The 15,411-nt window shown below is 32.1% G+C and overlaps 1 protein-coding gene across 1 annotated transcript in view; it reads left to right on the top strand.

Moving 5' to 3' along the window:
- The window catches only part of LOC143046539 (uncharacterized), a 189,104-nt gene that overhangs the window by 35,447 nt on the left and 138,246 nt on the right, over positions 1–15,411 (top strand). The window contains exons 30-40 of the mRNA XM_076219695.1: positions 295–609; positions 1,493–1,681; positions 2,061–2,192; positions 2,852–3,040; positions 4,573–4,707; positions 5,497–5,694; positions 7,472–7,591; positions 8,005–8,220; positions 9,253–9,384; positions 9,812–10,129; positions 14,308–14,496. Of these exons, the coding sequence (XP_076075810.1) occupies positions 295–609; positions 1,493–1,681; positions 2,061–2,192; positions 2,852–3,040; positions 4,573–4,707; positions 5,497–5,694; positions 7,472–7,591; positions 8,005–8,220; positions 9,253–9,384; positions 9,812–10,129; positions 14,308–14,496 (2,133 nt within the window). The remainder of the gene's footprint in view (positions 1–294; positions 610–1,492; positions 1,682–2,060; positions 2,193–2,851; positions 3,041–4,572; positions 4,708–5,496; positions 5,695–7,471; positions 7,592–8,004; positions 8,221–9,252; positions 9,385–9,811; positions 10,130–14,307; positions 14,497–15,411) is intronic.

The following is a 15,411-nucleotide window of genomic DNA, read 5'->3' as shown; positions in this document are numbered from 1 at the left end:
AGAAATATGGATCTGAAATGATAATTTATAATAACTTAGAACTTGTGTACTACAGAATTGGTTACTTGTTTGGATATTAATTTTGATAAAGGAAGTTTGTTTTGGTTGAATTTTCTCAAGTGTAGAACACTTGTTTTATCTTTGAGGTTAAATATAAAATTTAATGACTAAAATGGATATATTTTTGAATTAATGTGTTGTTTTAATAGTAACTCGTTGAATATTTTCTTTACATTTAGATTCTTGGATGAGTTATTCTATAATAATTTTAATTTGTTCATAACTTTTTTTCAGTTTATCGTTCAAGCATCAGATGGATCAAGAACAGCCAATGCTTATGTAACAATTAAAATTCTACGAAATCTCCAAACACCATCTTTCTTCATAACCTCTCATACAGCCACAATTCTGGAAACCCAACAAACTGGTGTAGCGATAAATCTTAATCCTGCAAACTTTGGTGTAAATGATGCAGATAGAGGACCTCCAAATAATCAAATCAATTACCGTCTGCTGAATAACTTGGATCATTTCCAGATTACACCTCAAGGAGTTGTCAGTGTTAAGAATTCTCTGGTCACCAGTAATCCTAGATCTACAAGTTACCAGGTTAGTATTGAGTTGGGCCAAGTGAGCTTTTTTCATCACTTTGCGTCCGGCGTCCGTCATCGTCCGTCGTCATTAACTTTTACAAAAATCTTCTCCTCTGAAACTACTGGGCCAAATTAAATCAAACTAGGCCACAATCATTATTGGGGTATTTAGTTTAAAAAATGTGTGGCGTGACCCGGCCAACCAACCAAGATGGCTGCCATGGCTAAAAATAGAACATTGGGGTAAAATGTAGATTTTGGCTTATAACTCTGAAACCAAAGCATTTAAAGCAAATCTATCAGGGCTTAAATTGTTTATCAGGTCAAGATCTATCTACCCTGAAATTTTCAGACAAATCGGACAACAGGTTGTTTGGTTGCTGCCCCTGAATTGACAATTTTAAGGAAATTATACCGTTATTTGGCTATTATCTTCTATATTATTATAGATAGAGATAAACTGTAAACAGCAATAATGTTCAGCAAAGTAAGATCTACTAATAAGTCAACATGACCAAAAAGGTCCTTTATAGTCAATTTTTAATAATTATGTAAATTTTTTAAATTTTGGTAAATTTTAACAAAATATTTTCCTCTGTAACTAATGGGCCAAGTTTATTATAAATTGAGATAATTGTAAGAAGCAAGAATGTTCAGTAAAGTAAGATCTACAAACACATCACCATCACCATAACACAATTTTGTCATGAATCCATCTGTGTCCTTTGTTTAATATGCACATAGACAAAGGTGAGCGACACAGGCTCTGAAGAGCCTCTAGTTTTAAGAACATATTTCATAAAACTTTTATATTCAACTGCAATTCATATTGAAAATTGATATTTCTTGCACAAGGAGTTTTATTGTTCTATTTCAAACTATATATTTTTTATTCACAGCTGTCAGTTCAAGCTTATGACCTTGGTGACCCAAGCAGAAGCAGTTCTAATACAGCTACTATCACTGTGACTGTCATCAGGAACCAAGCTCCCGTTATACAAACACAGAATCTGAGTCCAATAAGTGAAACAACACCAGTGTCTACAAATGCAATCTTCACTGTACAAGCCATTGATCCAGATACCAGGGTAAGTCTTTGGCATATTGAGATTAATATATTTTCGTGGGTATCAATTATCGTGGATTGAGGAAAACTTGCATTTTCGTGGATATTTGGTTTCATGGTTTTGAAGATTGCTGTGTACAAAGCCTATAGAAAATTTATGATTCATTGAATATTTGACTTTGTGGTTCACCTGTAGCCACTATGATAATGAATCAAATTTATTGTAGACTTGATAAACAGAACTTGTCAAGTACAAGAGTGAAGAAAAAAATAACTTAAAGATTTTAACTTCAAATACACTGAAACATGCCTCATTCAATTCACCAGCTTGTCTTGGTCTAATTATTTCATAAAAGCTCAGGAAAAATCAATGTAATACTGTTCTCATTTATCTTTCACAGACTGAATTTAATCAGATAACATACAGTATCTACGGACCAACCGAAGCTTTTACTTACTTTTCTATTGATTCAACATCTGGTGCTGTGACGTTAAGACAGGCTTTGACTGGGACTACACAGACTACATTCCAGGTAGGTTGGTTTATGCGAGTCAATGCAAAGACAAAAATAAGTTGTATATTTGAATATAAATAAGAAGATGTGGTACGAGTGTAAATGAGACAACTCTCCATCCAAGTCACAATGTATACACCGAGTTCGGTTTTCTATTTAGAGGGGTGATCTTTTTAGAAAGCTTGATTACATGTATATAACTGTTAATAATCCAGCAATATAATCATTATCTTGCATTATATCTTTTAAAATAGAATACTGAGTACATACAGGAGCTCTATCAATGTTTTTCTATGGGCAGAAAAGTCTGATAAAATAATTGAAAAAAAGTTGAACACATTTTCTTGCATTTGATCTTTAAAACTTGTTTTCTTTTGCATCTTGCTGACACTTGTGATGTAGAATTAAAGCTAATTTCAAAATGCATGTAGAGCAAGACTTTGGTTAGCATGCTTGCTTTGTTTTTATATTATTCAATTGTAAGAGGAATAACTTCCAATCAAATTTAAACATAATACTTACAGGTTTAACTATGCGTATATAGATGTTGTTTGAAGATGTCAATCTTTTTTACAAAGCTTGGGTAAATGTTTATACAAACAAAGCAAGCTAGCCAACCAATGTTTTACTCTATAAGCTTTACTAAATTAGCTCTAACTAATTTCACTTCATTGTAGATATTTGTACGAGCCACTGATAATGGTTTCCCTGCTTTATCAGACACTGAAGTGTTTACTCTGACAGTCCAAAGGAACCTCAATCCACCACAGTTCGCTCCCTTGACTTATACAGCAGAAATACGGGAAGACCAACAAGTGGGAACTGGAATAGGAGTTACTGTCATGGCAACAGACGCTGATAATTCTGTAAGATTTTTATTAAAGTTCATATAACAAGATGGGTTCGATATTGGACATTTTATCCCATTATCTTCTTCAGAGAAAAGCCTACGGCTTATTTAAAAACAAAAAAGTTACAAGCATAATAAATTAGAATTCAAGAACATTTCAGTATAACTTGCGGTCAGTTTTTGTCAAAAAGAACTCTGGAACAGACAATGTGGAAAGGGTCTTTAAGATACCTGTGAATTGAAAAGCCAATTTTTATGCCCCAAGGTGCATTATGTTTTCTGATCTGTGCGTCCGTCCCTCTGTTCGTCCGTTTGTTAGTCCCTCTTCAGGTTAAAGTTTTTGGTCAAGGTAGTTTTTGATGAAGCTGAAGTCCAATCAACTTGAAACTTATTAGACTTTTGACCCCAATTTCACAGTCCACTGAACATAGAAAATGAAAGTGCGAGTGTCAGGTTAAAGTTTTTGGTCAAGGTAGTTTTTGATGAAGCTGAAGTCCAATCAACTTGAAACTTAGTACACATGTTCCTTATGATATTATCTTTCTAATTTTAAAGCCTAATTAGACTTTTGACCCCAATTCCACGGTCCATTGAACATAGAAAATGAACGTGTGAGTTTCAGGTTAAAGTTTTTGGTCAAGGTAGTTTTTGATGAAGTTAAAGTCCAATCAACTTGAAACTTATTACATAGTTCCCTATTGTATGCCAAATTAGATTTTTTACCCAATTTCACGGTCTATTGAACATGGAAAATGATAATGCAAGTGGGGCATTTTTTATTGGCAACTGTTTTCCACATGCAGTTGAAATCTTTTTTACAACCCACCTTTTCAACTTACCATTACAAAAATGGAGATAACTTTGTTATTGACCTGCAATATAGATTAAATGTTTTGTCATTGGACATGTAGCAAGCAATCAATTAAATCATACTTACCCCGATGAATGGCAGATTTAAAGCATCAATGAATTTTATGAAAATAACCTTGTTTATTTTTTATAATTGTAAATAATTGGAGGTTAAGGTGGTACCCAACACTTGCACTATAATTAATTTGGCTCGTTTAATTTTCATAAAATTTTGTCAAAGTAAGTACTTTACTTACTTTAACAAAAATATAAAAATTTCAAAAATTTTGAACCAACCGTTTTGTCAGAAAAATTACACTGGTTATATAGCAGTTTGACAAACACCAATTTTTATCATTGAGAAGCTTTATATTCCCTTTACAACACAACGTAATCAAAATGTTTAGCTGACTTTACAGAGTTATATCCCTGTAGTGTTAGGTACCACCTTAAATAATTACTGAAAAACTTGTTGCTTAGATATTGATGTCAAACTTTATACATGTGGAAAACTGTATTTTCTTTTAAAATCTGTTATTTATTGCTTTTAACTGAAAATAAATATCATAATATATTAAATCACTCAAGATTTTTGACAACACTGGATAATAAATGTATATCAGAGGAAAAGCGTTTTAAACGGGATGTTATATTTAAATCAAGCATTTTAATAAAAAAAAATTCAATATTTGTTTTCAGGCTCCATATAATTCTGTGACATTCACTGCCACAGGAACTAGTCGAGCAATGTCTTACTTCACTGTTAACAGTCAGACAGGGGAAGTATCAGTCAGTAAGCCATTGTATGAAGACACTAATTTGGCTGATTACACTGTAAGTATATTAAAGAAGATAGTTATTTATTTAAGTATAATTTAATTTTGGATGTAACATGTCTTCTGATTGGCTGACATTGTTTTGTTTATCAGCTAATAGAAATTATGTTGTCATTTGACCGTGACATCATCAACGTTTGTTCATGGTTTACTCCGGTGTAAAATGGAATTTACTGTAATGTTTTTTCTGTCTATTTGAATTAACATAATAAATGTGGTGCACACTTTAAAAAAAACCACTACACGTTATTCAGTGTGCACCACATTATTTATTTTATTTCTTCATAGACAGAAAAAATATTACAGTTAATTAAAGATTTGTAATTGCATAAATGGATGAAAAAAGCATATAAAAAATACCAAACTCCTAGGTTAATTTAAAAGGGGAATTTGAAGTCCATAAAAATGACACAATCAATTGTAACAAACCAATATTTAAAGGTCAGTGTTACATGTATGTGCAATTCATTGTGTCCTGTTTACTAATTACTTACAAAAGGGATTTTAAATTTATTATGCTGGTACTCATGATTTCACAATAGCTAAATTCTTTTAAAAGATATAACCTGCACTTTTGTGATTTTATTTAAGGATTGATAAAGGACACATTATAACTTTTCGTTATTGCTTGATTTTAGTACAAAAAATGTGAACAAAATTTCAACAGATTGATGAAACCACACCAAAAATTGATATTCCAATTTGTAATGAATTATAATAGTACACATACGGCACATTTTGAGTATTGGAAAGTAACTCAATAATTATTTTTCATTTTTTCCCTTAGTTAACAGTGAGAGCTACAGACGGAGGCTCACCACCAAATCAGTTACAGTCAGCACAGGTTGCTACGGTTACCATCGAAGTCAACAGAAACAACAATCCTCCAATTTTCCAGAATTTGCCTGCCACTATTTCTGTGCCTCGTAACTCTGGAAATAATTACTTGGTCAGAGATGTAAATGCTACAGATGCTGACAGCACAGTAAGTGTCAAGGTCGTATGTGAGGGTCTGAATTGGTTTCCTTCATTTCTTTATTCGTTAAAGTTTAAGGCCATTTTTATTTTTTCTTTATTTTATAGACTATTCTGTATTCTTGATATTTTAAGCAGCCCATTATTCTTTTTTTTTTTTATCCCATATTTTAACATTAACATTAGAGGCAAAAATTTCAGTAACAATCAAACCAAAAAGTAAAAATTAGTTTTTCATGTTTTTTTTAATACTTGTAATGAATTACAAGTGTGGACACAGATCAGTGTGGATATTAATTGTGAAATTTGTTTAAGTATGATTTACGGTGTTATCCTCACCAAGTTAATGTATTGGTTGTGCCCCCTCCAAATGTTGTTTGAGCTATTTCTTTGTCTTGCGAATAGAGTTCTATATTAAACTGTGTCCAACTGTGACAGTCATTGTCGAGCCTGCAACTTTTGTTGCAGAAAGCTCGACATAGGGATAGTGATCCGGCGGCGGCGGCTACGGCGGCGACGTTAGCTCACTTCTTAAAAGCTTTATATTTTAGAAGATGGAAGACCTGGATGCTTCATACTTTGTATATAGATGCTTCATGTTACGAAGTTTCCGTCAGTCACATGTCCAATGTCCTTGACCTCATTTTCATGGTTCAGTGACCACTTGAAAAAAAAGTTCAAATTTTTTGTAATGTTGAATTCTCTCTTATTATAAGTAATAGGATAACTATATTTGATATGTGCGTACCTTGCAAGGTCCTCGTGTCTGTCAGACAGTTTTCACTTGACCTCGACCTCATTTCATGGATCAGTGAACAAGGTTAAGTTTTGGTGGTCAAGTCCATATCTCAGATACTATAAGCAATAGGGCTAGTATATTCGGTGTATGGAAGGACTGTAAGGTGTACATGTCCAACTGGCAGGTGTCATCTGACCTTGACCTCATTTTCATGGTTCAGTGGTTATAGTTAAATTTTTGTGTTTTGGTCTGTTTTTCTCATACCATATGCATTAGGTCTACTATATTTGTTGTATGGAATGATTGTTAAGTGTACATGTCTAGCGGGCAGATGTCATGTGACCTTGACCTCATTTTCATGGTTCAGTGGTCAAAGTTAAGTTTTTGAGTTTTGGTCTTTTTATCTAATGCTATATGCCATAGGTCAACTATATTTGGTGTATGGAAATATTTTATGATCTTTATGTCAGTCGAGCAGGTTTTATTTAACCGTGACCTCATTTTCACGGTTCATTGCACAGTGTTAAGTTTTTGTGTTTTGGTCTATTTTTCTTAAACTATAAGTAATGTGTCAACTATATATGTTGTATAGAAGCATTGTTAGCTGTACCTGTCTGCCTGGCATGGTTCATCTGACCTGGACCTCTTTTTCAAGGTTCATTGGTCTTTGTTTAGTTATCTTGGTTAATGTGAAGTTTATGTGACAGTTGTAATAAAGCTTAGCTTTATACTTAGGACTATCAACATAATATCAATGATTAGTATAGAAGGCGAGACATTTCAGCGTGTGCACTCTTGTTTTGTTATAAACTATGAAGTAGGGAACTATTCATTGATTTGATTTTTTTTATATAGTAATTTGATAAAACTGTCGCTCCCAACGTAGGAATTACTACTCATTTAATTGTCTTTTTGTAAGGTTTTGTTGTCAAATATTATGTATTATGTATGGTTTTGTTGTCAAAAAAATAACTTTTTTTTCTTCTGTGATAGAAATTTTGCTATAGGTATAATATTAATTGTAATATGACCTGTGTCTTACTTGTAGCCTCCATTCAACCAAATAGAGTATGCAATTGTTGGAGGTGATACAGCAAATGAATTCCAGATGAACTCTGTCACTGGGGAAATAAGACTGCTCAGTAGTATGTCAAAAGCTAAGTATGATGTAGGTATATTAATTATTGTTGTAATTGTAAGTTGAATCAATAAGAAAATACCAAACTGTGTAAATTTTGTACATGTCTATATTACAGCCACAAGGAAATTGGTGTTCAGAGCCTGTTTTTTTTTATAGTTTTATGCTTGTCTTTTGAGGCACATAGTTTGTTGTGTATTTTTTTTTTAGGTGGGTGAGGTTCTTTTTGGCATTGTCTCATTGATACAAAAAAGGAAAACAACTTGTTGTAAACCTTATACATTTATTTGAGGGGGTATGATAATGAAGGAATGTGAAATAAAAAAACCTATGCTAAAGGAAAAATAAAAAAAAAATTACACATTCTTTTTTTTTCTTACAAATTACAAATATATATAAAGCAATAAATTCATAGAAATTTTATTGTCAACTTTCTTTTCTAGTTGACAATTATGGCTACGGATGCTGTTGGTACTTCTGGTGTCCCGAGGAAATCTATTTACGCCATTTTGACTTTAAATGTCGACAGTAACCTGAATGACCCTACAATGACATCACCAGGAGCTGGAACTAATTACAGAACAACCGTAGAAATTAATGAAGATATTGATTTCAACTATATTGTGTTTAATGCAGAGGCTAGTGATAATGATCTCACTGTAAGTAACATGGGTTATAGAACTTTTTGTCATTTAATTCGTTAATAGATATAAGAAAATGTGGTATGAGTGCCAATGAGACTAATCTCAATCCAAGTCACAATTTGTTAAAGTAAACCATTATACTATCACAAAGGTTCCTGGTTCTATTCCCGTTCGGGATGAAAATTTGAGGAACTCAATTTTCGGCTCTCCCTTGACACCATTTGCGAGTATGGTCTTGAGGAAATGATGATAGTCCATGGAAGGGGATGATAAATGGCTGACCCGTGTTAAGAGAGAGCCATATCTCTTGTACGTTAAAGACACCCTTGTAGATTTCGAAAAGGAGTAGGCTCATGCCACTACAAGGCAGCACTCGCACCCGCAAAGTGGAAAGGGATTGATATAAGTTGTAAAACTTGTTTCCTAATCCACTATAAATAAATATGTTTAAACTAAATTATAGGTCAAAGTACAACCTTAAACACAGAGACATGGCTCACACCAAACAGTAAGCTATTCAGGGCCCCAAAAAAGACCAATGTAAAACTAATCAAACAGGAAAACCAACGGTCTAATCTATATAAATACTAAGAAATGAGAAACCCTTATGAACCACATCAACAAACGACAACCACTGAACAACAGGTTCCTGACTTAGGACAAGTGCAAACAAATGCAGTGGGTTTAAACTTTTAACAGGCGCCAACCTTGCATTTGGGTGTTTTAAGTCTTGAGGAAAAATTGAAATGGATTTCCTGTTTATATAAATAAATCCGTTTTCACAGACTTGCATGTGAAAAATCATCATAGTTTTTCATCTACTCAATACAGAAAAAAAAACTTAAGTGCTTTCGTGCATATTTTATTTTTATTTTTCCATTTTAAGGAACACTGGAAGAAATTATGAGTAAGTTCCTTGATCACTCAATCTATTCTTGACTTATTGTGTCAGTGTTGACATCTGTTCATTTAAAAAAAAAGCACTTGTAATGAAAAATTTGATTATTATATTATATATGTGTACTATGTCATCATTTTTGTTTTCAGGATCCATTCAATAAGTTAGTGTTCTCTCTGACTGGACAAGGAAAAGCAACAGATTTGTTTACTATCAACCAAGATTCAGGCATCATAACATTGAAGAAGTCTTTACTACAAGAGAATGATCTTCAATATATTGTAAGAAATTCATTCAAAACTTTATACCAGGAAAATATTTTATTTAAAATGTTGAAATTTAAGTTTTCAAAGCTACTTACTATATTTGTATTTAAGAAGCATTATTTGAAATTTGAAAATTATTTTATTAAAATTCTCTAACTTTAAATAACAATTATAAGTTTTATGTATATACTGAAGTTAGTGGTACACTTCATGGATTTTGTTATTCCTACTAGTCGATGGTTGGGTTTATGGAGTGGGCTTGGAATGATTGACGGGCATGGACTAGAAATGTTTGATAGTTGTGGGCTGGGAATACTTGATGCGATGAAATAATTAATGGGCTTGGAATGATTGACGGGCATGGGCTAGAAATGTTTGATAGTTGTGGGCTGAGAATACTTGATACGAGTGAAATAAATAATAATTATAATTGTTTTTGCAGGCAACCTTGATTGTTGAAGATGGTGGTTCACCGCCAAGAAAAGATTCTAATACTGGAACTGTTACAATCAATGTTATTAGGAACAATAATGCCCCACAGTGGGAAAGTGCAACTTATAAACAGAACATTCCAGAAACATCGGGTATCAATGCCAATGTTATTCCTGTCCGTGCTGTTGATCCTGACCGCGTTTTCAATGTGGTGAAGTACGAGATTATCGGAGATGATAAGGCACCTGCATACTTTAAGATAGATGAAAACACAGGATTGATCCAAGTTAGAGCTTCTCTTGCTGGTATTAATGATGAAATCTTTTACGTAAGTTTTTTTTTATTATTATTCTTATCATATTATAATTAACAAATGATTAATATTATACCAATAGCAAAATTACTATCACAGAGGAAAGAAAAAAAGTTATGGATTTAGACATTAAACACACATATGCATGATATTTTCTATAGAAAAAAATTCTATTGTTGGGTAGCTGAACGGTATCTAGCTGTTCCTAGAGACACAAAGTGATCACTTCTATACTCCTTGTTTTACTTGTAATACTCAGTTATGTTATGGTAGTCAATGAAACTTAATGATATGTTAAACCAGTGTAAACTATTATATTATCTACATAGGAGCAGAAAAATTATAAAGAAAAATTGAAACAATTTTTAGAATTATATTTTGTATTATGTTATTTTAGTCAAAGAAACTTTATGATATGTTAAGGTAGCACAATACAAAGATTTTTTCTCTTCCAATCAGACAACTTTAAACTGATGTAACTCATTTCACCCTTCTTTAAATTTTATAAATGAGGTACCAAAAGAAAGAAGAAAGATTAATCTTTCAAACTGTGATAATTTCATTATTACATAATTATTACATAATTAATTATTATGTAATTAGTTGCTATATTGTGATGTCCACACTTGAATGCATTTAGCGTCTTTGTTCTTCATAGCATCCCAAAATATTTTATAGATTCTTGTACAACACAGCTTGACCTCCAAAACTGTGTCTCAGATTTCCAAAAACATCAATAGAACAAATTTTATACCCAATTGAACTTAGTGGTCTCTTATGAATTGATGTTGCAAACTTCATTGAAGATTTATGAGAGAATGAAATACAATAGGAAAAATCTGAGACACAGTTTTGGAGGTCAAACTGTGTTGAGCAAGAATCTATAAAAGAATTTGGAATGCTATGAAGAACAAAGACGCTAAATTCATTCAAGTATGGACATCACAATATGGCAACAAATTACATAATAATTAATTATGTAATAATTATGTCATAATGAAATTCTCACAATTTGAAAGATTAATCCTTCTGCTTTCTTTTGGTGCCTCATTGGTTCATTCCCTCTATTCCCACTTTTTATAAATCTGGTAAGAAAAGGTAAAATTTCATGTGGGAATAGAAGGAAAACTTGTGCAAACAAAGGATTATACTGTACAAACATTTTTTAATCAACTGTTAATTGACCAGTGTTTTATTTATTAGAACAGGTAATAAGTTATTTTTATACCCCCGCTTTAAAAAAGGGGGGGTATACTGTTTTACCTCTGTCTGTCAGTCCGTCCGTCCGTCAGTCCGTCAGTCAGTCCGTCAGTCAGTCCGTCAGTCAGTCCGTCCCATGAAACTTTCGTCACATTTTTCTCAGGAACTACACATCCACCCTTTCTGTAATTTGGTATCAACATTTATATATGTCAGCCATACCGTGTGATGCGTTTTCAGATTCATCACTTGACAACTTCCTGTTTACCGAACACTTGTCTGATTTTACACATGATAGCCAAGTTGAAAATTTTCGTCACATTTTTCTCAGGAACTACAATTCAAGGATTTCTGAAATTTGGTTTCAGGATTTATATAAGTCAGCTATACCGTGTGATGTGTTTTCAGATTCATCACTCGACAACTTCCTGTTTACCGAACACTTGCATATTTTTACACTATTAATATTATCCACTTGCGGCGGGGGTATCATCAGTGAGCAGTAGCTCGCAGTTTCACTTGTTGTATCTGTATGAACTCTGGTTTTTTTTAAACAAAATAAAAAATGAAGTAAAGTTAAGTTTTCACCCATTATTTTATATCTATGATTATTGGTCCAAGTAATTATATTTTAAAGTATACTTTTATTTCACATCTTAAGCCAACAGGAATCACCAAAAGCATTAAATTATCGTTTATTTAAAGTTACTTTGGAGTTTGAGAAATATTTATTTTGGATGACCGGCAGATATCCTTATTTCTTAGATTTTGAACTTTGAACATAAAATCTCCAATAGAAACTGGAAGATGGCAAAACATAGAAAGAGAAAACAGAAAATGTATATTGTGTTATTCAGATGTCATTTGTGATGAATACCATTACATTTTTAATTGTTCAGCTTTCGATAATTGTAGAAAACAATGTATTGCATTTTACAATAGAAATAAAACAAACACATTGAAGTTTTATGACTTATTGAATTCCCAAAAATGTACAGAACTGAACGAATTTTGTAAACTTATTGAGGAGATCAATAACAACTTGAACTTTTCTGGGTGAACAATTGTGAATGCCTCTATCTACTTTCGTACATTATTTATTTATGTAATTGTATTGAAATATAGTTTGTGTAATTATCTCTATACCTTTCTGTAATTTGGTTTGTGAGAATAAAGATATAAGATTATACTTGGTTATAATATTATTTATATCATGATTTATTAGCAAAGCAGACAATCTTTTAAAGTTACAAATTCAAAAATTTTAAAATAAATCTGACTCCAATCTATTTATCATATTTTTTCTTTATTTTTAAGTACAAATTCAAAAGTTTAAAAATAAATCTACTCCCATCTAGACTATTTATCAAAATTTTTCTCTATTTTTAAGTATTTATTTGATGAAAAAAGAAACATATTACAAATTAACAAGGTTTTATGCCTAAACAGTGTACCAAATATGTTATGCTTTAAAAAAAAATACAGGTAAATCTTAGGTGAAATTCTAATTAACCCTGAATGTTATAAAAACAAATTATTTATCAAAACATCTATTGTTATTTGCAAGTGGGAATAGAAGGAATAGTATTTTTAAAAAGTGGGAATAGGAGGAAGACACCGCCTCATTTATAAAATTTAAAGAAAGATGAGTGGAATTACATCAGTTTAAAGATGTCTGATTGGGGATGAAAAATCTTTGTATTGTGCTACCTTAAACCAGTATATACTATTATATCATCTACATAGGGGCAGAAAAAGTATAAAGAAAAAATTGAAACAATTTTTAAAATTAAGTTTAACTCAGATGTTAAACCAGTATATAGACAATAATAGTGCATTGACTTGACATATCAGCGATATAAGGATGAGGCTTAGAAACGGGGAAATGCGAGGCTATGTTGAGCTTTTTCTCCGTTTCGGGCCGAATCCTTATATCGTTGATATGTCAAGTCAATGCACTATTATTGTCTTTATACTGCAATCTAAAAAAACATTTTCAATTGTTGTTTAATGTGTTAATGTTATTTATTTGATTTAAACATTAGGCGAAATCCCCCTTTAATAAGGCCTCATATCATGCAGGCGGAGAAATATACAACATGATGAAATGTACATTACCTGTTGAAACGATGGTGAACGAATTTATTTGTATATGGACTACAATATCAATAATAAACATAAAACATAATGATTTATAGATTGCAAACAAAAAATATTAACAAGTGTAATAGTTTTTTCCAAAAATTGTAAAAGAATCAAGTTTGAGTCGTTCTGAGCATCGTTGTATACATTGGAAACAAGAAAAGGTTGAAGAGGTCGCCTGAATAATTAATAATAATTTCGGCAACTTCTATTTAAATATTCATGAGGAAAAGTGATATCGGGTCAGTGACTGTATATGACATAGAAATATACAGTCAACGCATTTTGACTGCTCAAATAGAACGAGTGCAGTATAATAACTATTCTCTAATTCTTCGTGAATTTATCCCTTTCTGAACCCATTGTATAAAAAAATTTAATCAACGTGTGGTTGGTTTGATCTCAGTTCATCATTGGTTAAAATCCGATTATGACGTCGAATTTTCTTGCTTTCCTCTGAATATCCTATTGTGATGGCATGAAAAAAGGCGACCATGTCTGATGACGTCACATAGAAAGAACACATCGTTTTGCAGATCATTCATAGAGTTTGCCTGCATATTGTTAGAAAATCATTAGAGAAACAGATTCCACCACAAAATCTCGTGTAATACGACATTTATCCACTCTCGACAGTTAAATTTTAAATATTTAAAACGCCCGGCGAGCCTCTCGTTTTAAATTTGAAAATTTAACTGTCTCGAGTGGATAAATATCGTATCACACTCAATGCAGTGGTAGAATCTATATTTATCTACATAGGGGCAGAAACAGTATAAAGTAAAAATCAGATACATTTATTTGTAAAGATTTAAACATAATTAGTTTTAACAAACAATGTATTTTTACAGGTAAGAGTCAGAGCATACGACAACGGATCTCCACCAATGGGTAACACAACTGTTGTCACGGTAACAGTAGAGAGAAATCTTCAAGCTCCTGTCCTCGGAGACCCTACTGTTATAACTGTCAGAATTCCAGAAACACAAGAACTTGGTTTAGCCATTACAAGAGTTAATGCAACTGATGCTGATTCTCAGGTAGGTAATTTTAGAATACCACATTCCCCCTTACTTTGAAATGGAACATGGAATAAAGAAATGCTGATGTGCTTCCATCTCTTTCTTTTCATTTCTTTTTACTGGATTAATGTCCCTTGGTAATATTAATATGTAAATTTTTCAGTTAGGCCATAGGGGACGGGGGACATTGGTTATTCTAAAGCAGTTTTTTTTTCTACCTTTAATAGAATGTATTAGTTTTGTCAAGGTTCTGCGTTCCTTGAAAGGTAGGCTGCACATAGTTTATTCCCTTGGAGAGATTGTTTGAGTCATATCAAACGTATGTGTAACTAATGATGATTCCAAGGTAGATAACCCCATGTATAGATATTTAGCTCAAGAGAACTTGCTTCATACAATGACAAAATAGAGATCAAGTCAGTATTGATGATATTTACTTTTGCAGTTCAGGAGTTAATGCCCTTGATTGATTTGGAATTGGCACTTCCATTACATGCAACAATTTGATTGTACTCTTGATCAAATTCTTTTCAAATTTCCACATTTTTGTGTCTCATGACAAAATGAAGGTCAAAATTGGTTTAAATGATTTTTTTTTGCCATTTGAGGTGTGGTCCTTATTGCTTTTACTATTAAGTAGCTTGTTGCCTTTGTTAGGTATTGTCTTGCAAATAGGCTTTTAATGACAGAAGATCCATAACAAAATATTTGATGTTTATTTTGAATGAATTTTTAAGGGCAAATAGGCTCCAGAATGCATCTTCTCCTTTGAATTACTGAGTTTCATATAGTTCATTGATTTTGATCTTCAATAATTCCACACAAAAAAAAAAGATATAAAATTATTTTATTGAATTAACCTGGACTTCTAAGTGAAAATAAGTATTATAGAAATGAATAAAACAGTTAAACTGTAATAATTTAAACATTTTT

This window comes from Mytilus galloprovincialis, chromosome 9, assembly GCF_965363235.1.
Source record: "Mytilus galloprovincialis chromosome 9, xbMytGall1.hap1.1, whole genome shotgun sequence".
Lineage (NCBI taxonomy): Eukaryota > Metazoa > Mollusca > Bivalvia > Mytilida > Mytilidae > Mytilus > Mytilus galloprovincialis.
This window is presented reverse-complemented; position numbering and strand designations above follow the sequence as displayed.